This window comes from Loxodonta africana, chromosome X, assembly GCF_030014295.1.
Source record: "Loxodonta africana isolate mLoxAfr1 chromosome X, mLoxAfr1.hap2, whole genome shotgun sequence".
Classification (NCBI taxonomy): domain Eukaryota; kingdom Metazoa; phylum Chordata; class Mammalia; order Proboscidea; family Elephantidae; genus Loxodonta; species Loxodonta africana.
This window is the reverse complement of record NC_087369.1, coordinates 129,503,479-129,528,706: the sequence shown is the minus strand read 5'-3', so window position 1 is coordinate 129,528,706 and position 25,228 is coordinate 129,503,479. Positions and strand designations below refer to the sequence as shown.

The 25,228-nt window shown below is 39.0% G+C and overlaps 1 protein-coding gene across 1 annotated transcript in view; it reads right to left on the bottom strand.

Annotated features, from left to right (window-relative positions):
• Nucleotides 1-6,015: 6,015 nt before the first annotated feature.
• The window catches only part of COL4A5 (collagen type IV alpha 5 chain), a 304,359-nt gene continuing 285,146 nt past the window's right edge, over nt 6,016-25,228 (bottom strand). Inside the window, exons 42-51 of the mRNA XM_064278667.1 lie at nt 22,322-22,455; nt 18,204-18,276; nt 17,999-18,070; nt 17,164-17,292; nt 16,346-16,444; nt 14,650-14,862; nt 10,023-10,200; nt 8,012-8,126; nt 7,493-7,665; nt 6,016-6,665 (exon numbers count right to left, since the gene is read on the bottom strand). Of these exons, the coding sequence (XP_064134737.1) occupies nt 6,584-6,665; nt 7,493-7,665; nt 8,012-8,126; nt 10,023-10,200; nt 14,650-14,862; nt 16,346-16,444; nt 17,164-17,292; nt 17,999-18,070; nt 18,204-18,276; nt 22,322-22,455 (1,268 nt within the window). The 3' untranslated portion in view covers nt 6,016-6,583. The remainder of the gene's footprint in view (nt 6,666-7,492; nt 7,666-8,011; nt 8,127-10,022; nt 10,201-14,649; nt 14,863-16,345; nt 16,445-17,163; nt 17,293-17,998; nt 18,071-18,203; nt 18,277-22,321; nt 22,456-25,228) is intronic.

Here is a 25,228-nt window from a genome sequence, read left to right as displayed (position 1 = left end):
TGATAACTACATACTACTTGGCCCAGTTGGCTTGATGTTTGCTCATCTGATTCCCAGCCTAAATTTCTGAAGGAAGCCAAATAATGAAAGCTACTGCATGTGAAGTATGACCAGTAGATGGTATGCTTAGCAAACTCAAGTTGCTTCTGTGTGCTTATGTATATTGTGTATAAATAAAATATAACGAACTTTCCTGTTGGAACTCAAGAAATTTTCCCCTCCACAGAGTACTTTCTACAATTGTCTATAGTAGATGATAGTATCTGGATCCTCGATCATGTTTACATAACAATCAAGACAAACTGGTCCTCACTTGGACACTAGTAGCACCGAAGGGTTTGCAGACCTTCAAAAAAAAAAAAAAAAAAAAAACCCCATTGCAGTCAAGTCGATCCTGACTCATAGCAACCCTATAGGACAGAGTAGAACTGCCCCCATAGAGTTTCCAAGGAGCGCCTGGTGGACTCAAACTGCTGACCTTTTGGTTAGCAGCCATAGCTCTTAACCACTACACCACCAGGTTTTCCAGTTTGCAGACCAGAGAACATTCAAATTCCAGGAGCTAGCCTGGATTCAGGAGCCCTGAGAAAGTTCACAGTTTGGATTCAGGAACCCTGAGGAAGTTCACATAAGGTTTTCTTTAGCTACAGAGGCTCAGGCAGGACAGACAAGAGTAGTATCTTGAGGTACAGTGGACACACCGGAAGTCCCTGTGCCCAAAGGCTGATCCCAATGGGTCTCAAGTGCTGCTGGTAAAAAAACAAAAAACAAAAAACATTGCTATCGTGTCGATTCCGACTCATAGCAACCCTATAGGACAGAGTAGAACCGTTCCATGGGATTTCAGAGGAGTGGTTGGTGGATTCGAACCGCTGATCTTTTAGTTAGCAGCCATAGCTCGCTGTAGCTCCTGGGCACTGTGTCATCAGGGCTCCAAGTGCTGCTATAGTGCTGGACAAAGAACTCAGCATAACTGGGAAACAAGATTTCCAAAACATGCAGCTTATCACTTCTCATAAGGCAGAGACTGCTCTAGTGCTATGACTCTATCACTCAGGATTCTGAATTTTGTGATATAGGCACCTTCATGCCTAGAAGGTAATGATTAATTTTGAATGAAAAGAATTTAATAACTTGTCTTGTGACCTTGGGATCTTGGGACCACAGCTCAGCTTCTAAATCTGTAAAATGGAGACCAATCCTTTCACTGAGAGTACATCAGAGGGCTTAAGGCTCAGACTAAATAATGTATGCAGAGTCACATTAACTAACAACAAAACACAAATGTAAGGAATTACTCTTGTTGCTACTGAGGCATTAGAGGTCACATTATTGCATTAGAGAAAGATACAAAGATCTGGTATCTGGATTTACCACTGTGTCTTGTGGTAGAGTGACAATGGCAAGCACTTTACTGGCCCTGAGGAAATCAACCAGAAATCTATTTCAGCTAAAAGCAAAGCGTATCTACTTCTTGGTAGGCTCCATGAGGTCCTGCTTGAAATTAGCAAGTAGTCTCAGACTGCCTTTGGCTTTACAACCTGTCTGATCTTCCGGTATCTCCAGTCTTAAGAGCCCATTCTGGTACCCTTGATGAACAGAAGGGAAGCAGATCTGAAGAGATGCTGCAGGCTCACCTTTCACAAAGGCTCAAGGCTAGAAAACCACTAATAAATTGATTGCCTATTCCTTGCTCTAATAACACTTTGGGGCTTTTCACAACTGCAGACTTGTACACCTAGTTTGGCAGATTCCTCTGGTGAAAGTTGTACTACCAGGAGTTATCTTTCTAGAACTTCCAGAGATGGGTGCTTAGAATCTAGTCCAGACATCCTGCAATGAGGCAACCGAGATTCTTCATTTGGAGTAGGAGAGGGCAAGCCAACTGAGCGGCACCTGGGAGAAGTTTAAGCACATTCTTTAGAGATCCAGTGGGACAATATTTGGAAAATGCTAGATAATTTAGGATGATAATGAAAATGTGTTGCCTCACTTTACCCTATGAATTTTGGAACACAGCTTTCAATAAAGCTTGGTAAACTCAGTCTTAGCTTAAATGGTGGTGTCATTTTTCTACTCTCCTATCCCCCAAATCCAAGTGTAAGATGCTTAATCGTGCATGTCTTTTTTTTTTTTAATCAATTCACTCTCATTTTGCCATGTATGGAATAAAGCCCCTCCACTAGATATTGGAAACTAGAACAGTTGTGTACTCATCAGGGTAACAGCAGTAAACAAACAACACTCTTAAATTAGGACAATCTGAGGAGAGTTTCTGAAGACACTAATTACAAAGATCTAGGTGGTGTTTAGGAGGACTACAAGATAGCGTCCGAATCCAGGGCTAGCAGCGCAGCAACAGCAGACTTGTCTCTATCCATAGGCCTAAAAGTATGAGGAAAAGGACAGGTTACTGGAACCAGAAGGAAAGATAATTATGAAGAGATGGTCACTTTGAGAAGAGCAGAGATATTCAGTTGAGGGACATAAGTGAACCTGAGGTAACCTCGCAGAGATGGAGCCATTAAAACAAATACCCTGACCCATCATCACTCTTATCCCTTCCTCTACAGTCTGCTGTGGCCTCCCATTGGTCAAACCCTAACAAGAAACCGGAGGGCACAGGAACCCTCTGGGGCAGAAAGCAGGGTGAAGGATGCAGTGTGAATATGTAGGGGAAAACAGAAGACATCTAGTGTAAGTTGGTAAGATGCCAGTAATTCATCATTCTGTGGGGTCAGGTGATGGGCATGCTGCCTACTTATAGAGAATTAAGGTAACATTAAAGTGACTTTTGCCTGTCCATGCACTGGGCCTCAGGTTAGTGAGCCAGCATCCTCCGGACAGTTACTGTTGGCAAAAAGCCTCTAGGCCAGATTTGGTAGTTAAAGATAGAATAGCATATTTCTTCACCAGAGCATATAGTATGGTAAATGCATATTTTCCTAGCTGAGTCAATTTTGGATTGCCACCTAGAATGGTGCTCTATAGCTAGTAAACATCCAATAAATTTTCACCGATGTGGAACTCGGGACACAGATCTATCTGGATTTGATTAATGTTCCAACTTCTGAGTATTTCCACCCATACAAACCTTCCAAGCACCCTGAACAGACTCTAGAAACCACTGCTCTAATATGGAAAAGATATAATTTAAAAATATTATTCAATTTATTTTGGAGCTGCCTAGGGATTAAAGTGTTTGTATAGTCCAGCCTGAGAACCAAGCTTCTCTGCTAAAGAAGCCAACTGAAGTCCTGGCCAAACAAAAGTGATTGCTCTTTGCTACCGTGTTGAGAGGCATGGGAAGTGATACCAGAGCCAACTCCTAATTAGGCTCTTAAGAAGAGAATCTTTGACAGCAAAGCTGTCCCTTCATTTAGAATGCAGACGTTGGGACACCGGACCACCTCTTTAAATACTTACTACTGATCGTTATGAAGCTGAAAGAATACATGAAGCTCAGAACAAGGAATCTGGAGGCAGGGCTTCAGGGACTACCATCAGTTGAACTCCACAAATCATCACTGATGTTGATTCATTTTTATAGGCAATAGTGCCCTCTTCTGGATTAACTTTTGATGGCTTGGTATGACCAGCGAGTTTTCAATTAACCGTACTGATTGAGGCAAAGAACCTCGTTGGTACCACAAGAATTCGAAGTTGTTCCTTGAATTTGGCTGGGTAGGAAAAGCCACTGTACAATCATAAGGTGTCCAACAAAACTTCCTTTGGAAGCTTGGTAGTTATGTGTGTGGCAACATGGCATCAGACTGGAGACCAACCCAACAAGCATAAAAGCAATGGGACTGTAGGCTTTTCTACACACTTTCATATGTGGACTATTAGGAGGTGGATGGCTCCAGACACCAACTCTTCCATATACCCAAAAAACAAAAAACAAAACCACTGCTGTTGAGTAGATTCCAAGTCACAGGAACCCTACAGGACAAAGCAGAAATGTCCCATAGGGTTTCCAAGGAGTGGCTGGTGGATTTCAACTGCCTGCTGACTTTTTGGTTAGCAGCCGAATGCTTAACCACTGTGCCACCAGGGCTCTACTCTCCCATATAGCTATGGGAAATTAAGAATTTGGTCCTTAAGTAACTTCTGAACTGGGAAAAATTGACATCTGGTACAACCACTTTTGGAACACCTAATAACTATTTGGTAATCAAAGTACTGATTAAGAAGAACAGCTCATTCATTGCCCATGCGGAAAAACTATTAATTATGTATGACTGCAAAACTCACCATAGGTAACTATTAAAGCAGCTACATCAGAATAATCTTTCAATATTCCGCGGTAAGGCAAGGTCAACGACATTAAGGTCCCGGAATGGATTGCGTTCCTGTACTTCAAACAACAGAGCAGGGCTGGTGATAGAGGATTTAAGAAACACATAGACTTAGCCGCACATGCAGGGACAAAAAGTTAGGAGGTTCTTTCTGTGCCAAGGTTTTCAGCCAGCAAAAAATGTGAGGGAAAGCCTCAAATAGCAAAAATCTCTGGAATTAGTGTTGGAAACTGTACATCAAGGAGCAACCTTTGTGTGTACACCATGTGGAAAAATCTGTGGGATATAATTTGGTGTTTTCAGTTACAATTACCCATTATTGTTTTCATGCATGTGGCTATATGGAAAAATAAAGCTAAAATTTGCAATAGGCTAGCCTTGAAATCAACAGAATTATTAGATAATTACCATTGTTTAGACACTAAATTTTACCACTGTAACCTTTAGATTTTACACAGTTCACAATAGGGTCTAAAGTTCTCAAAGTTGTTTTGGTAGTTTTGTATTTTAGATGCAACACACATTTTATCATAGCGGCTTTTAATGTCTCTTACTTTTAGCAAACCCTGGACTATGTTAGAGAGCTGCATGTTCATTCTTAATCATTAGGAATAGTAACTCACTAATTTGCTTCAAGAAACGCTGGTGGCGTAGTGGTTAAGAGCTATGGCTGCTAACCAAAAAGGCTGGCAGTTCAAATCCACCAGGCGCTCCTTGGAAACCCTATGGTGTAGTTCTACTCAGTCCTTCAGGGTCGCTATGAGTTGGAATTGACTCGATGGCAACGGGCAGCAGGGAATCTGCTTAAATAGTATTAATAAATTCTTCCCCAAATAGAAGCTAGATCTGTTTCCTTTCCTAGCCATCAACACAATATTGTCAATAAACTTATTACCACAAATACCTTCCACTGAGTGGTTTTCGCATCAGAAATAGTTTACATTACTATATGTTCTCTATCACCTATCTGAGTAATAAAAGTCTGCAGAAATATCTTTTGGTTTAGAACTGTTAAAAATGATTCTCCGAGGAGGAACTACTTGCTGATGTTCAGATGAATAGCCTATCTGTAAACACGCAGGCTTAAGCATATAGGCTGAAGAAATACACAACAAACCATCTTTACAACATATGGCATCTTTAATTAAGTTGATATTGACAGGTTAAAAGACATTAAATGAGAAGATGACAGCTAGGGAAATAAGGTATGCTATGACTATTTATGATAAAATGTTTAAAACCTAAAAAAGTAAGGAACGGCAATTGGCTTTTTGTAATTAAAGAGGGAAGACAAATCAATCTTCCCAGTTCTTATACGAGCAGAGACCACAAGAGAATAATTCTTATATAACAAGCACCAAGAAAGTAATAGTCAGTATTTTTGTAGATTTTTTTTGTTTTACAAAATTGTTTAGGGAGCTCTGCCTAGTCAGGGATGAGTAAACACAAGATGAAAAAACACTGAAATAGGGGGCATGTGATCTTAAGAGTGTCTTGGATAATACAGCAAAAGATAAATTGCTCTATGGACATTATAATTCGGTATATAACATGAACATTTAAAATTCTGATAACTGCGACTAAAAAATAATCTATTTTTTAAAAAGCCGAGTAAGAACATAGGGGATAAAACTCAAAATAAATTTACTCTCAGTAGTAACTTGATGCAAGAGTATAAATTCTCCCACTTTGATAAACATGGATATAAAATCTTACTGTCTGTACTCTAGGCGTTCCTATGTTTTCTGTGAAGAATGATTCATGCCAGGTCACATCTAATGACTAAACATTTTGAACTAAAAGGCTGTTTACACAATATACACATTCTTTACTTACAGGACAAAATAAGCTTAAACACTTTTATATTAAAAACCTGGGATACAGTAGGATTAGTAGCACCATGAAAAATAATTCTTCTCCCAAACTGCAGTCTATTATTTTACTCAGTGTGATTCTTCTCTTAATTGAATTTTTAACGTGCCATTTTAGTTACTGGGCAAAATATATAATCTTCATCTTATAATCCTTGGAGAAAGTCATTCTGGACCCAAAAAGTAAACTCATTTCCTCATTTCTTTTGTAGCAACATAACAGAGACCTTCCTCTGGCACATTACTGAGGTACATCTGAATCTTCATGGTTACTAGTCAGCATGTTCTCTTGGTCATATATAGTAGCACCATTGGTGGCAGCAGTGGTAAAGTTGGGTACAGTGAGACATTGCATCCTGGGAATTATATATATATATATATCTCACATTGGAACACAAGAAATTCTTCAAAATGTTATGTTCTCTTCATACACACTTGGCATCGGCTTATACGTGTCCTCAAATCTCCTGCTTTCAGCGTTTCTGACTGAGGTTTGCTGGGAAAAAGGAACCAAGACAATAAGATGAGCCTTTTCTGGTATTTCAATTCTATTATTGGTTCAAATTCAAACTCAAACATTCCATTTGTGTTTAGCGGCTCTCCTAATAACTTAATGATTTACTTTTAAGCAGCATGCTCAAATGCAGCAACTGCTATGGCCTGAGAGCTAGTAGTGGTCCTGGGTATTTTTATGACTCTTCTCTCCATCACTATTATCTTCGTCTATTCGTCTCTCTTTCTCTCACACAGTTTTCTAATAGTCTTAGAATGACGAAGATCTGGGCAACTGAAGATGAATACATAATAAGGAATATAAGGAAAATATGAAGTAATAATAACTCAAAAGAAACAAATGAAAATGAATTTAAACTAAAAAAAAATCAAATGAATGCAAAAATCCTAAGGTACATGGATTATACGTGGTTTTACTCATTCAAACACGTGGAGGAGAACCTTGAAGACATCCTGGAAAAGGAAATTACAGGGCTAGGGGAGAGAATACAGACTATAGCTTCAATTCCTGGAGTGGCCTCAATCTAGCTGAACAGCTGCCGATTTGCTATTGAGCAGGTTTCCTTAACTCTATCTGATTTGCTATTGAAGGATTACTACTAAGTCATCTCAAAATACATTTAACTAATATTAGTCAAGTCTGTTTTTCTGACTTGAGCCAGGTATATGAGGAGAAAAAGCAAGAATAAAGAACACAGTCCAACCAATTCCTAACATTTGTTGGGTATAAATCATCCATGAATTGGATCTCTCTTCTCGAGCATCTCTGAAGGAAGCTGAGGACCTGAACTAAAGCCATAAACACCTTACCTGAACATGTCTGACACATCCACGGTTGCCAGCCAAAAGCTGTAGGAGTTGGCATAGTAGTTGCAGGTACCCCGCCCATGACATTCAATGAAAGGAGCTGAGCGAAACTCTTCTAAGCAGGAACCAGGGGAGGCCAAGGCTTGACCTGAACCCTCTGCTCCTGCACTTGTGTGCTAGAAAAGACACGGAAAAATATGCCACAATGCCCAGGTGTCATAATATCTTAGTGAATACCCAAAAGATACATGCTAAGCTTGGCCCAAAATTAAAATCCTGTGAAGGAACTAAGATCAGGGAACAGGGGACAGGGTCTACACCAAGGGAGTCAGTAAAAGCAATGGGCACATTATGAAAATATGTTCCAGAAAATGTATGAGAGAAACATCGCGCTTGGACAGAAGCTATCTGAGGTTCAAGCTTCTTACTATGCAAATGTCAGGGGTTTCTCACGCTGGGGAGAAATGTAGATTTGACAGAGGGTTAGCTATGATGACAAAGGCAAGGAAGAATGTTTCGTACCATCATGAAGGAATAGCCAATCCACAGGGAATCCCATCCCTGAGGACAATGAGGAATCTGGATTGTCTGACTGTGAACTGCAATAACCACAGCTGGAGATTCACATACTGCACATCTGGTAAGGAAAAGGGAGAGGAAACGTAATCTACAAAGTAAGTATGTGGGAAATAACAGCCCCTCTTCTTTGGAAGCTTTCCTGACATAGAGGCCCATTAAGTTGTCTTCAATGCTCAGAAAAGGAGGAGAAAAATGTACTTTGAGAACTCCTTTTACATAAGCCCTGTCTCTCAATATACATAAATGAAGTTATAAACTAAAATAGTAAGTTTTTTCAAGAAACGGTAGAACCACTGCTATAGCATTTTCATGTTCCATTCTGCCTTAAATTTGTATTCAGACTTGCTATAGTCAATGCCACAATTGCTCTAAGAGTTTGGCTTAGGATATTGTGCACACTACTTGCTGTCAACATGCCCATCCAGAGTAACGCTGAAACTGTGGTAAGAACAACATTTGGTAAACTGGAACAGATAAAGAACAGACACATTCTCAATCCTCACTCATTATTCTTGGTCCAAAGGACATTCATTAACCATTTGGCCATATCTAGAGAAGTGCAACATATCCAGAATGCTGGGAAGGTACTACCCAAGGCACTTGGGGATGTGACTGAAATCTATAAAATCAAGTAAAAGAGCAAAAGAGAAGTAAATACAGCTGAGTCTACCAAATCTTCAATAAAGTACATGAGGGGACCTCTTTGAAGTATGACTGAGCTCAGTTTGGCACAAACGCTTTACTCACATAAGATGGAATACATTTAGGGGACTTTTTACTCCTAAGTGGTGGACTCACAAAAACAAACAAACAAAAGAATGCCCAATGGATCTGGGTAAATGTATTTAAAAAAAAAAAGCACTATAAATTTTCTACTAAGAGAAGTTGAACTAGGTCTAACCTCTACATTCAATATCAAAGAAACTAGACTACCCAGTCATTTCTTCTTTATGGTCACTGGAATCTTGGATCAATCAGGTCATGGTTCAGACTGAAAACGGCAATATTCAATATTCCTAGGAGAGTGAGTTAAACTAGGATTCCAATGTGGCAAAACCCGAGGATATCTTTATTACTGGTATCACCTTCCTCTTAGTTACTCGTGCTTCAAAACTTCAGCTATCACTCCCTCCTCCCCGTAGCTAATCAACTGCCAAAACATATCTATTCTATCAATGTGATATCTCAAATGCCCCCTGCTGTGATTCCCAGTCTACTCATACCAGGACTACAGTAATATCTTTCTTTGTAACTGGTATCCCTATCTCAGAGATATCTCCTTTGTAATCCATGTTACATACTGATGCCTTTTTAATCTTCCCTGAAGCATAGTTCAAAAACTTTTGAGGGTTCCCCATTATATACCAATTAAACTCCAAACTTCAATCTGGTACTCGAAGCTTTCTGCCATCTGGGCCCAAGCTAACTTTCCAATCTTTTCTCCCCATGCCGCTTTTACCCTGCATTCTAGCTACACAGAACTACTACCCATTTCCATTTTCTCTTCCTAGTATGCCCTTCCCCTTTATTAACTGTTTATGTCTAAAGTGTTTCCAATCTTTTAAGATTGACCAGTTCAAGATACATTTGTTCCGTACAGCTATCCTAGATTTCTCCAGTTGGAAATAAATATCCATTTCCTTAAGCTTTCATAATATTTTTTAGATCCATTGTAGCACTTAGCCCAAGCCTGATTTATATTAGATTCATTTACATGTATTTTCCTAATGACAAGACTGTGGGCTCTTTGTATATTACACCGTGTCTACCACAGGGCCTGGTCAAAAGCAGATACCAATAAATATGGCTCAAACAAAATACTGAACTGAATATTATGAAGGCACATCTGTTCTACCCAACCTGGGAGGAATATCATCAGATTATTAGTACTGGATTCATTTCTGACTAAACTAACTGGGGACTGGTAAAAGTAAAAGTTACACCAATGCCTCACCGGCTAATGAATGGCTGGATGCTCTGCCCCTTCAGGGGCTCCATGCTCATTGGCATGGGCTCTGGGGTAGAGAGCCAGTAAGAATAATCATTTCTTGAAGCAAAGTTGCAAACATTGTTGATGTTGCAGAACATGAAAGGCATGGTACTGAAGTGACGAAGGCAGCTGCCAGCCGTCCCTAGGAAGAATTGGAGAGAAAAAGTTGAAGGGCTGCCTCGTGATGACACAAAAAACAACCTGCCCTATTTCTTGGATAATATACTTTATTTCTTCAAATCTAAGATACACATTTACTCTTATTTTAAAATTTCTAAAATCAGAATGTGATTTATGTGGACATTTACTGTGGTAGCTCATTATGCATTCCCCAAAGCACGTTTTTTAAACTGGTAATACATACTATAAACAATGGTGTCTTCAAATGGAGAATATTTAATAATTTACTGTGGACAAATGAAGGGCATACACTGCGTCCTTACAACATTATATTACTATCTCCTACTCCAGGCTGCACTCTCTTCTTCCAGAATATCCACAATATATATGTTGTGAAGGAGCCCTGGTGGTGCAGTGGTTAAGCACTTGGCTGCTAACTGTAAGGTCAGCAGTTCGAACCCACCAGTGGCTCCACAGGAGAAAAGACCTGGTAATCTGCTTCCATAAAGATTACAGGTAGGAACCCTACGGGGCAGTTCTACTCTGTCCTATAGGGTCACTCTGAGTTGGAATCGACTCAATGGCACACAACAACAACAACATATATCTTGCACGGTCTGCAATCTGTTTAAGCCTAGAGATAACAGTAGTGCTAACCAATACCCATAGTAACCATGGACAGGTTCAGAGGTAAATAAAAGACTAAGAAGGAAAAAATGAAAAACTAAGAGAGGAATAAAGGATGTGACCAAAAAAAGAATGAAAAGGAACTAGCAGGGGTAATGGAGGTTATCTCTGAGTGATCAAGTCTTTTTTTCCCTCATTTACTCACAAAAGGATGATGAAAAATGATGTAGCTCCTCATATATTTTTAAGTTGACATCTAAAACTTTTAATTAGAAGTTCAAATTTATACTATGCCAGTTATTAAGATACTGGTTCTTGTCTCTCAGCTCAGAATCACCTTTCTATTCTCTATTTATGGAACCCTGGTGATGTAGTGCTTAAGAGCTATGGCTGCTAACCAAAAGGTCAGCAGTTTGAATCCACCAGCCGCTCCTTGGAAACTGTATGGGGCAGTTCTACTCTGTCCTATAAGGTTGCTATGAGTCGGAATCGACTCAATGGCAATGGGATTTTTTTTTACATCATTCTTTTAAATGTATCCAATGTAATTATTTGAAACCTAACAATAACCATTAAAAAAATTCCTGTACATAAACTAGCATTTAAAAAAATACATAAACTCATACTGAACAGATGGAAATTTTACATTGTTCCTTTGGCATTTGGAAATTATATTTCCATTCCATTTCCCATACAGTTTCATTGTAATATAATTTTATTTTTGAAACTCTTATTGACCATCCTGTCATATTTCTCTGAAACAAAAATTTAAAATAATTTTTAGAATGTTGTTTTCATAAGGTTTTACATGTTAAATATTTTATTATGAACTGAGTCAATATTATAATTATTATTAATTCACAATTAATAAAAATATAGATATAAAATTTATAAGTATTAAACATAAAAGTAAACTTTTTTGGCAATGGATTTGATATATGAGTTATAGAGCCTGGGTTAATGGAGCCTTTAACAAAACCATTATTTTGAATTGTCCCTTTCAATCTGTTCCCCACACTTTAAGGCAATGTGCCATAGTATAATTCTTTTATAAAGTGGGAGATGAGTGATAGCGAAAGGAGATGCGGGAAAGGAGAATACCCAAAGCATACCACGGGCAGAACAACTTTAGGAGAAAGTACCTACGAAAACCGAAACTTTGAAAATTGATTCCCTTAAAACTATGTTGTGGAGCCCTTGGCAATCCTTCACGTACCCGAAGGGGTATGTCTACCTCATATTAAAGATGACCGATAAAAGACCAATGATTCTTAAACCTGGTGGATCGTCATCATCAGTGAGAATTTTTATACAGCAGGATGCAGTAGGTGGCACAGTGGTTAAGAGCTGGGCTGCAAACTGAAAGGTTGGCAGTTCGAATCCACCAGCCGCTCCTTGGAAACCCTATAGGGCAGTTCTACTCTGTCCTATAGGGTCGCTATGAGCTGGAATCGACTCGATGGCAACAGGTTTGGGTTTTTGTTTTTTAGGTCTAGGATGGGCCTAGGAATCTTTTCAAAAGCTTCCCTTGAAGATTTTCCAAAACTTCAAAAAAGATTTTTAAAATCTTTTCAAAAGGTCATTTGACTAAGTCACTTAACCTCTTAGCCAGTTTCTTTGTGCGTAAAATGGAAAAAACAACAATACTTTTTCTGTATCAGTCTTGATCATAATTATGAAAACCAAATTAGATAAGGGATGTGAAAGTGCTTTGTACAATGTAAAGTAATTTACAAAGAGAAACTAATATTACTCACTAATTAGGAACAGAGCTGGGAATACTCCTGGTCTGACCAAAATGAGACAAGGAAGGGTACATAAGACGAAGACCAATAACAATGAGATCAGGTGTGCTTGGTTGCATCTGTGGTGCAGGCTGCCCACAAAAAATCAGAGTCCTGGGTTACAGTCTATGAATTCTCGAAGAGAGGTTGATCCCATGTACTCTCAGTGTGTCCCACACCCTAAAATTATAAGGCTTCAAGAGACTAATGGTTCTCAGTATGATTTTTCTCCCAGCCAGAACAATTTAGTATTCCATCTTCGTTCTGTAAGTTCTATCCTGTCCTATAGGGTTGCTATGAGTCAGAACCGACTCAATGGCACTGTTTTTTTTTTTTTAATCTTCCTTCTATCTCTACCATAATCCTTCCACTAGTCCAGCATAGACTGTTTACTCTCTCAGGTGGTTGTTTCTTTAACATCAAACCTATAGCTGCCTCTATTCTTTGCTTATTCATGAAGATATCTCTAATTTGATCCTTCTGTGAGCATTAGCAGAGCCCCTGAAATATAGGACCACTCTTGGGATCTTGGGCCCAATCATGGGCTTCCTGTGTCTGAGGCTGAAACTTTACCAGAGTCAGGGCCAATTTGTAACCTCCAAGTTGGAATGCATATTCTGGCTGCTCTTGATTGACCAAATACCTACATTCTGAAAAGTTAGAGTGGAACATTTAAATAGCTGACCCTACTTTCTCTTTGCATTACATTTCTGAGTTTCATAGTTCTCAAAAACTTATAATGGTTCTCATTGACCTGATAGAGGTATGGAAGAGAGAGAAGGGATTTGAAGTTTACAAGTTTGATTCTGGGTATAAGTAAGGCTTTGACAATGAAGACAGAATGGACTAAAAAGGAGAAGAATTTTATGAAGAAAAAACTAGAGAAAGTTATCTAAAAAATATTTTCACAATGAAAATATATCAGTTGTGAAATTAAGGGAAAAACAATGTAACATAAAGGAAAAAGAAAGAAAGAAAGGTAGCAGAAGAAAGATGAAAAAGAGAAAAAGAAAAGAGAAGTAGAAGAGGGAGAAAAGTGATGTCGGGTAAACTATTTTATCTGGATTCATAAAAGGGTCTGTGACCACTGGCCTCCACACAAGGTGACATGCCTACTCCAGTGGGCCAGAGCTGTCTGGGAACATAGTGAGCAGGGCAGACCCTTGAGGATCTCTGCTGCTACAGAACTGTTTTCACAGAATGGCCTAGCCAAGGGGACCTCAGGAAACCTCTCACTACAAAGATCCCAGAAACTTGAAGACTAGACTATCTTCTTAAATGGCTTTATGGAGGCCAAAAGTGACCCCTAAAATAGGCAGTCCCAGGCCAAAATCCGGGACTCCAGCATCAAAGTCAAAATTCCAGAACAGGTCCTCTCAGTTTTTGGAAGCTATAAAAGGAACGTTAGCACAGAATCTTCAAATCTTAGGGATGGAGAGGTCTTGAGAGTCATCCAGTTCGGCCTCGTTCTATTAACCAAACTGCCCACTCAAGTATAGAGAAAATGCACGGGAACACATTAAGTGAAATGGATTTTGTATAAAAAATACAGTGTTTTGTATAGCTTTAAAGTACACTGATAATACTTTAGAAAGCTAAGACACTTATTTTAGGAACTATAATTAGCATAATTAAGAACTTGACCTTACATTCTTTGATCTAGGAACCAAGATTCTCTTCAGAATTCATCTTTCAACTTGTTGAAGGCCAGTGTCAGGGAAGAGGGAACTATCTCCCATGAGTTATAAATGCTGCCCACTCAAGCAGCTGCTATACTCTAGAGCTCTCAGGGACTCTTCTTTTATAACTAAGCTAACTAAAAGTAAATGTGGCCATTTCCAAATGTCTTGCTTTAGGCCAACAACTGTACCTCACACTAGTTAAATAATGCTTTTCAGGTTAAATATTATTCATTTAAATATCATTGTAAATATGTTCAATTGCCCTTGACATGGTCTTCAACTTAGAAGCGCCAAAAGAATAGATGTACTCTTTGACTAACAGGATTTTCAAAACAAAAGCAAATTGTACAGTCAGAAATAAGATGCCAGTTATCTCACCCAAGTCTTGACCGTGGGCTCTTTTATTTCCTTGCACATACAGAAGAGAGAAGCCTTCATAGATCTGGAAAGTTCCCTGAGGGCATTGTGGTGCATCTGTTGTCTGGCTGTGGCGTGTGATGAGGAATCCATGGGCAACAGAGGAGGTTCCAGGTGGGCCTGGGGGACCCTGCAATCCATCTGGCCCGGGAGGACCATCCAAACCACGAGTACCTATTTCCATGGAATTATCAGGATGCAAGATTAAGTAAACTCTGATCCATTATTATGGCTTTTGACAAAACACTATGGCCTCACTAGATTAATTTAGTATTTTTAGAATATTTACAGACTGTCAGATGTCAGATATCATGGCTGTAGAGATAAGATATAATCCCTGCCCTCAGATACTTTTTTTTTTTTCCTTCTGGAATTGGTTGAAGACATTAGGTACTAAATAAATACTGGATGAATGAAATTTTAGGTGGGAAGAAGTGATGCTTATTTGGAGAGCCTACACATTATCTTTTACACATTATCTAGTCTCCTTCTGTACTAAAGGAGTAGAAGCTCCATGACCAAATCCCAGGCTGCTGTTTTGTTAATCAATGAGAAAAGAAGGGTGTGGTTGCCATCAGTCTGCTAGCTTCAATGCTGAACAACATTTTCCTTTGAATCTTTCTGGGGAATTATTTTCAGGCATACCTTTTTGTTTAGAGACTAGGCAGGGCATTCTGAAGAAGCCTTTTCAAAATGCTTCTTTTCAATCTACCACTGATTCTCCTTCCCCATTTAGCCTCTTGATTTAAGCCCATTTTAAAATTCTCTTAATATACAGGCCTTAGGCTACTGCCTGTATAGATTTTTTTTAAAGAAACTTCACGGCAATGCCTGTATGTGATGAGGATCACGCTAACTTGTTTCTTCCCTAGAAATACAGCTAATAAAATGACACGGTGTTGGTTCTAAGCTGGCTGTATATGTCACCCCTCTGCCTTAATACCACTGATATTTTTGCCAAAACGCACTCTTTTTATTATATATCTAGAACTGCTAACATATACTGAAAATCTATTTCGTTTATAATCTTCTATTTCTATTTTAACAATCTTACTTTAGTGTATGTTTTTATTGCAAAAATTATTTTTCCAAGTAGGTTGAGTATAGATTAGAAATCTAGTAGACAACAGATTCAATATTATCAGGAGTACCTAGTGATGAATGGCCTCAAAAATATGCATATCGATTTGTCATCTCAGCATGGATTTGTTCTATTCTCCTCAACTTGACTCTCATTAACACTCTATGGGAACCACTTAAACTTTTCAATTATCCTTTACTGCATTTTATGAGGGAAATTACATCCTACTGTGATATTTTCAAATGTAGAAGGGTTCACAATAGTTTCAAGATAGTCGAGGGATTTATATCAATATATTGAAAATTAGCTAAACAGGTAAGTACAGTAAGTACCTGGAAAACCCCCATCTTTAGAGCATTGGGTTTCCAGCGCTCTAAACATATAAACAAACTATAAACAACCTTTCTATGTTTCTCTTGTAGTTCCAAGTCTCTTTGAATGTGCCTTCCTATTTCCCCCCAGTTCCAGGTTCACCAGCTAGCTGCCCTCTCCCAAGAGGAGGCTGTGAAGGCTGTATGTCCAGAGGTTTCACAGATTTAAAGACCGGTATTGGCATCATTGCCTTACTTGACTCACCTGGCTGGCCTGGCAGACCAGGATCTCCTTTGCGCCCTCCTGCACCATCAAAACCAGGGAGCCCATTGCGTCCAGGATCTCCTGGAGGGCCGTTTGCACCTAAAGGAAAAAAGAAATGGAGTTTACAAATGTGGGTAGAATTTCTATATCCAGACAGATCTGGGAGACCTAAGATCCTTGAGAGTCTTGAGCCCAGCTAAATAAAGGAAAAGCTCAAGTCAAGGACAGAAAAATCACGTAAGGATTTATCATTAAACATTCCATTTGCTTCTGAGAAGACTCCTTTAATATGGTAGCTATGCCCCCTTTGCCTTCAGTATCAGATGGGACCTCAGGGTCCAACCTTCATCAGGTATAACTATTACTACCTGATATACTTTATGGAAAGACTGCCACTCAATCACTTAATAAGAGAAAAAAAATCTGAAGTTGGTTTTTTAGCTTTATTTTATAATCAAAGTTGGCTGCAAGCATATAGTCAAATGGCTAACTAGATATGGTTTAGTTTAGTAGCCATGAGTCCTAACAGTGGAGAATTGATAGCCTATCAAATCAGCCTCCTATCTTTCAGATGGATGGGACAGAGGAAGCACTAGATCTTAAATGCATGTTAATTTTATTACAGAGTTTTAAACACCATTAATCTAGTCATTCAAGTTAGAATAGCAGGAGGAGCTGGAAGAAATTAGACTGAGCCTAAAAGAGATTAGGGCATGAGCAATTTTTCAGGAAAAGGAGAAATGAGACCTGTGGTGATCTGACAACTGGGAAAACGTTTCCAAATACATAAGGCTTAAACAGATGATCTGCAAAGATACCTGGTAAGCCTTGAGGTCCTGGTAGTCCTGGTAGACCTTTTAATCCAGGTTGGCCTGGGAGCCCTGGAGGACCAGCATCTCCTTTGATTATAATACTCTGTCCTGAAGGACCAGGTAATCCAGGGGGACCTGAGAGTCAAAACACACAGATTTGAAGGTGGGTTAAGAGAAATACCAGAAGGAATACCTGCCAAAGTCACATACGGTCAGAGTAAGAATCATTGTGAGAGAAACAAATTACATGTACTGGATTGTTATCATACCCAACAGAAATCTGTTTGGGAAAACTGTACCATTATCTCACCCAGACTCAGAAAAATAATTTTCTTTGGGTCAATGGTTACAAAACATGCATATCTTCCTTCTTCTCAATCATTTGTAGTTCTTGTTTGTTGTACTTGTCAAGGAATCCATTGAACTAGTAGGGGAATTTAGCAGATGCACAGTTTCACAGTTTACATGAAATCCCGTTAAGCCTCTTAGCAAAAAGAACTGTTTTCATATAGAAAATACACGAGCATATACATATGTGACCTGTGATCCATTCAACTGAAGATGGGAAAGTTAGTGTAATAGTCAATAAAAATCTCAATGAGGCATTCTCGTTTACCCTGAATCTATCTTATATTAAAAAGGTCTGCTATGAATACTGCATTAATAAAACTAAAAAGGGAGCTTGAGAAATTAGTAGATAGATGGAGAAAAAGAGTCCTGGCTATTTCCCCTTGTTGGGGACTTAGACTCTGACAGTTGGGCTGAAAGATGGATTGTAAACATTCAAATACTTCAGTGTGTTTAAGTATCAGGTATAACTAGCTCCAGAAATAAGTCTTACCTGGGGGGCCAATAGGTCCTGGTTCCCCTTCAGGGCCAGTTGAACCAGGTACTCCAGTGGGTCCTTTCATGCCTACAAAGAAAGCATACACAATTGCACAGTGAAGCAGCAAGGCTACATCCTTTACCCAGCCAAATCAGAAAATGGATATCTTGCTACAAAGAGTCTAATGTAAAGGGGAATCCCAAAACATCCCTTTAAATACCTGGGAATCCTGGAACACCAGGGAGACCAGGATCTCCCTTCATTCCATTGAGACCTGGCCGGCCAGGATTCCCCTGAATAAATAAAAATCATTAATGTTACCAAAAAAAAAAAAAAAAAAAGGAGGAGGGACAGGGATGAGGGTATAGGTGGGTATTTATTGCATATTTTTTTTTTAGTTTACAGCACTGGCTCTAGAGGCAAAATTCCAGGATTCAAATCTAAATCTCTCTGGTTATTACCTTGTGTGACCTTGAGTTGATTACTTAACCTCTTTGAGCCACAGTTTTCTCAACTGTAACCTGGAGAAAATAATAGTATCTACTTCATGAAGTTGTTATGAGGATTAAATGAGATAATTCATATAAAGTGCTTAGAAAACTGACTGGCATGTGGCGTGTGCTTAAGAACTACAGTAAAACCTGTGAAAGCTGGAACCTGCGTAAGGCAGAAACCTGTCAAAGAAGGAAAACGCAAATATTTTCCACTAAAACGAATGACAGAAAAGTGGTAAGACTGCACTTTGTCATAGGCAGAAAACTTGCGAGACCCAGAAAAACAAGGCAGTCCCGTTGAGTTCCAGCTCTCATAGGCTTCACTGTAGTAGCTATTGTTTTATTATCACTAACACACTTCTTTTTTGGTCTACACTACCTGTGGTGTTTGGATTAGAATCACACATGCAAAAATGAGTGTAGGTACTTCCGAAAGTCTTAGCAAAAATATAGTAGGGCCTGGTAATTAATTGGAAACCCTGGTGGTGTACTGGTTAAGTAGCTATGGCTGCTAACCAAGAGGTTGGCAGTTTGAATCCGCCAGGCGCTCCTTGGAAACTCTATGGTGCAGTTCTACTCTGTCCTATAGGGTTGCTATGAGTCAGAATCGACTCGACGGCAGTGGGTTTGGGGTAATTAATTGAGTTTGAAGGTGCGGAAAAGTATAGGAAGAAAAAGCATTGAAAATAAGTCTAGAAAGGAAGAATATGGAAGGACAAGAACATCTAGGGAGCTACTGCACTAGTCCAAATGTGGGACAATGAAGCTTGTACTAGTAGGAATGAAAAACAAAAGGGCAAGCCTGATATATCCTGTTATACCAAAAAGTATGAAAGTGCTAAAAAAGAGGGGAGATATGTCTAAGAGATATAGGATCCAACTTGAAGGTGTTCCCATTGCCCAGTCGGGGACAATTCAAGCATATAAACAAGTAATGACCATTAAAAATATATAAATCACTGAATGAAAAAGTCTGTCTTGGAAGAAGTACAGCCAGAAATCTTAGAAGCAAGGATGGCAAGACTTCATCTCACATACTTTAGACATGTTATCACGAGGGATGAGTCCCTGGAGAAGGACATCATGCTTGGTAAAGCAGAGGGTCAGCAAAAAGTGGAAGACTCTCAGCGAGATGGACTGGCACAGTGGCTGTAACAATGGGCTCAAGCACAACAACGATTTTGAGGATGGCGCAGGACTGGGCAGTGTTTCGTTCTGTAGTACATAGGATCGCTATGAGTCAGAACTGACTCAATGGCACCTAACAACAAAGTAAATCACTGAAAAATGGGAATCCATGACTTCATACTGAAATAAATTGGTAAATAGAGAGAGAAGGAAGGGCTCTTGTTTACAGTCGAACTGACTGATAAATATGGAGGGCACATTAAAGTTGTATAATCATCATTTTGCAACTAACTCAGTATAGATTGGTTGAGACAAAAATCATCAATAGATGTTAAATCTAAGGGGAATTTTTGATGAAAGCTGTATATTTACATGATATTGATGTGCCTTCCCACAGTTTTGCTTATTAGTTGCAAGAAGGGATAGAGTAATCATACAGTGGAGAAATCAGACAATACCTTGACTGAGTGATCAAAATTAAGATCACCACTGAGGGGCAGATGGACATCGCAGGCCTCCATATCTGACACCTTGAGAAGGGCACATCACTCAGGTAGTACTGCAGCTAGGAATGCATAACCTGAATCTAATTACGAGGAAACATGAGCCAATAGGGGGGCCTACAATTCTCCCAGCATGGTGGAAACAGTTAACGTGTTTGGCTGCTAACCAAAACTTTGGAGGTTCGAACCCATCCGGGGCATCTCGGAAGAAAGGCCTGGCAATCTGCTTCTAAAAGGTTCCAGCCTTGAAAACACTGTAGATCAGTTTTACTCTACACACGTGGCATCATCATGTATAGGAACTGATCAAGGTTATGAAGAAATTAAAAAAAAAAAAGGCTTCGGCACTGTTCTAGATTAAAGGAGACTAAAGAGATATGAATGATCATGAAGATGGTGCAGTACCTGGCAACGTTTCAGTCTGTTTCACATAAGGTAGTTATGAGTCAGAGCCGACTAGATGGCAACTAACAACAACAATAAAAACAAAAGAAATAAGGCAATCAAATGCAATACATCATCTAGTCTAGTACTATAACGGACATTAGGTCAAATGATACAACTGATATATGGAAGGTAGAAATAAAAATATCATATCAATGTTGAAATTCCAGAAGTTATTGTCTGTACTGTGGTTATATATATATAAAAAAATCTTTATCCTTAGGAAATCTGCACTGAAGTATTTAGGGATAAAAATACATGACAGATGTATTATATATATATAAAAAATTATGTATGTGTGTATATGCACACATATGCACATACACATACATATACAGAGAAGAGCAAATGGGACAGAATATTTACAATTGGTAAATCTGAATAAATGACACTTGGGAGTTTTTTGCGCCATTCTTGCAACTTTCCTATAAGTTTAAAGTTATTTTCAAATAAAAAGTTAGAAAAGGTGCAAATATAAAAACTAATTTGCACAGAAGAAAATGAATAAAATTTGGTAACACTAGGTTTATAAAATGTTGGTATCACGCAGTAGTCTTGAATCAGGTATAGTGACATGTGAAGTGAAGGTATATGGGAGATGAATGAGGGAGGGGGTGAATAGAGATTGAATAAGGATAGGACTAAAATTTTAAGTCTAGGTGACTGGGAAAATAGTGATGCCATGGGAGAAGAGGTTAGATGTTGGAAAGCTTTAAGAGTCACTACTTTAGGCCGAAGAAGAACTGATACCTTTGAATTACGGTCTTGGTGAAGAATATTGAATATACCATGGACGGCCAGAGGAATGAACAAATCTGTCTTGGAAGAAATAGTCAGAATACTCCTTGGAAACGAGGATGGCGAGACTTCATCTCACACGCTTTGGACATGTTATCAGGAGGGACGAGTCCGTGGAGGACATCATGCTTGGTAAAGTAGAGGGTCAGCAAAAAAGAGGAAGACCCTCAACAAGATGGATGCAATAATGGACTCAAACATAGCAACAATTATGAGGATGGCACAGGACTGGGCAGTGTTTCCTTCTGCTGTACATTAGGGTTGCTATGAGTTGGAACTGACTCCATTGCACCTAACAACAACTTTAGATTTTTTGTTTTTCTGTCTGCTGTAAAACAGCCGTCAGAGTTAAAAGACTGATACCAGACTCTGTTGGCTGTTGAATCTACCAACAATCCTCTGGAATAAATGGAGGAAGCTTTGAGGGTACATAAAGAAGCCTGTGACTCTCTGGGTCACTCAAACCAAGGTGGAAAGTGCATGCACATAGATGTGGGGATATACTATTATTCTTTTTTTATAAGTGAAGACAGAAACCCAGGGTCTACGGTATTTGCCTTTCTCATAGGCACAAAGCAGACATGTGGTGGTGCTGAAATTTGACCCTAACTCTATCTAATTTCAAAATCTAAAATATGCCCACTCACCATAATTACTTCCCTATTGGTGCACTCATCCACACCCAGTGCTCTGTTATACCTATCTCCTTTGCATAAACTTGCTTTCACTGAAAAAACAAGTCTTCTCAAACCTAAATACTATATATACCAAATACTCCAGGTAAAGTAATTTGTAAGCAACCCTTCAACAGAAAACTTGCCTTCTACTTTCTTTTGTAATTCATCAGTGAGCCATTCATAGAGCTTTGTCTAGTAAGTAAGTACTAATTAAAATGATGTCCCTTAGAATTCTCATTTTGAATGTAAATGCCCTCATCCCTCTCTCGTCAAACATCTACTCCCATGTCCTACCGGGAGTCCTGGTGGTCCTTGATCTCCTTTCAAACCAGGCAAGCCGGGTTGCCCAGGTTGGCCTGGGTTTCCCCTCTCTCCTTTAATACCTCCATTTCCAGGGAGACCTCGGGGACCTTCTGGACCTGGTAGACCTTGATAACGCACAACAAATGACCACAATTCAGTATGGCATAAGAGTGAGTAGCATAAGAGTCAGCCTTTCAAAATACTGATCTTCTACTAGTTTGCAGAACACAAGCCCGGACTACATTAAAACAGAGATATGCTGCCGCTCTTTCTAATGTAAAAAAATTTTTTGTTGTTATTAACACTAGTTTTCAGACTCTGGTTTGCATTTTATTATGCATTAAATCCACTAGGCTCACATCTAAAGAAAAGATGCAGGACAGAATAAAGTTTGCTTCTGTAACCCTTACTGAAGTGTATAGCTTAAAGTGAAATAAAGTACATACTGTAGGACACTGTTCTTAAATTGAAGCATGTATTAGAATCACTTGGAGAGCTTGTTAAAACACAGACTGCTGGGCCCCATCACAGAGTTTTGGATTCAGCATGGCTGGGGAGGGGCTCAAGAATTTGCAGTCTAACAACTACCCTGTTAATGCTGAAGCAGTTGGTTCCAGGACCACCCTGGTGGCATAGTGATTAAGAGCTATGGCTGTTAACCGAAAGGTTGGTAGTTCAAATCCACCAGGCACTCCTTAGGAACCCTATGGGGAGGTTCCACTCTGTCCTATAGGGTCGCTCTGAGTCAGAATCGACTTGACAGCAACAGGCTTAGTTTTGGTTTATGGTAAGGCAATCAGAGATTAATTTGTCTAACTGTGATTAAAATAAAATTTCTATTCAGTTTTTCTTACTATGTAATCTAGATAGTTATTTAAGCAAACTAACTGCTTAATTTCATTTTAGTGATATGTTTGATACATGGGAGTATTTAAAAATATCAGAGTTGCTGGTTTAATCTAGTACCTTCAAAACTTATTTTTTATATGTTTTCATATTCTATACATTTTAAATATTTCTGAAGAAAATAATAAATTTTCTACGCATCCTGTGAACAAAAAAAATAATCTAAAATGGGAGTTTTGCTAAGCTCTTTTCTCTATACCACGTTTTTAACCTTTCTTTCTAAATAAAGACATCAGGTCCATTAAGCAACCAAGGAGCTCTTATCATTGGCCAAGTCTTTAGTCACTAGGTGGGAAATAGCTGTTACTTGCTTGCAGAGTGTTAAGTAGCTGCTGAGGCTGAGACTAAGTAGTCCTGCCTTAAGAAAATAATTAATCAAAAAAACCAAACCTGATGCCATCGAGTTGATTCTGACTCATAGCGACCCTATCGGACAGAACAGAATTGCCCTATAGGGTTTCCAAAGAGCAGCTGGTGGATTCAAATTGCCAACTTTTTGGTTAGTAGCTGAACACTTAACCACTGCGCCACCAGGGCTCCCAAGAAAATAATTACGAACCCCTAAATAACCGCCAATAGACTTATACATTCTCTCTTGTGGTGACCTTAGTTTTTCATTGATTTTGACAAAAAGGAAAGACATGTAAGGATATTTTTGAAGGAAGTATCACAGGCATATGAATTTACAATGCTATGTTCATGCTTACATATGGGCAAGGGGTTATCTTTTGATCAGTGATAAGATTCTGACTTTAGTTCCCTTTCCAATACTCTAAGACCCAGAATCAATGCTACAGGGCAGCATGGCATAGTGAGTAAGTGCACTGGACTCTGGCGCTAGAATGCTGGGTTTGAATCCCGGCTCCATTAACCATTAGCTGTTTGACCTTAGTAATAAGTTTATTGTCTTTGGCTTCAATTTCCACTTCTATGAAATGGAAATAAGAATAGTACCTACCATATCAGGTTGTTGCCAAGGGTAAAATGAATTAACATGTATAAATCACTGGCCTGGCACATAGTAAAAACTATGTAAGGGATTATTATTGTTGTCATTGTAACTGAAGGTAAAAACATATCTTTAAAAAATGAGCCAGTTTTTAATCTTTCAGGTATTTCTATGTGATTTCATAATATAACACTACCTGGCATGTGAGATAGAGAAAGCAGGCTCACAACAGTAGAAAAATCATTTTATCTTTAAACAATTTAATTATTATAGTCCCCCTAGCCCAGCAACCAGGCAACATACTCTGAAATTCCCTTCCCAATCATAAAGAGGAGCCCTGGTGGCACAGTGGTTAAAAGCCTGGCTGCTAACCAAAAGGTCCGCAGTTCAAATCCACCAGCTGCTCCTTAGAAACAGTATAGGGAAATTCTACTCTGTCCTATAGGGTTGCTATGAGTCAGAATCAACTCACAGGTGATGAGTAATCATAAAGAAAGGGTTGGGGTACTTCGTATTTTAAAAAAGCAACTGTTGAGTTCCAAACAACTGGTTAGGGTTTTCTAAGCAAAATTGCTAAGTTTCATTCATAATACATGATTTGAACTAGAAATCATGTAGCAAATGAGCTTACTAAGAGAAAAAGAAACTATCTGTGAATCAGCCTGGTAAGAGGACAAAGTAAAGATTAAAACGGGAAAAAAAAGAGGGAACCTTTTATGGCTCTCTCTTCCAGTCTGAAAAGTTATCAGAACACTGTGTCATTTAGGAAAAAAACCAAAAAGCTAAGCCTGTTATGGGCACTGCTCTTTTTGCAATTAAAAGGAAATACTGAAAAATTAATATGTCAGTAATTCGGACCTGCTGTTCTAGAGTCCCTCAAATTTAAATTAACGAGTTGCTAATGACATAACCCGTTGCCATTAAGTTGATTCCGACTCATAGCGACCCTATAGGACAGAGTAGAACTGCCCCACAGAGTTTCCAAGGAGCGCCTGGTGGATTTGAACTGCTGACCTTTTGGTTAGCAGCTGTAGCTCTTAACC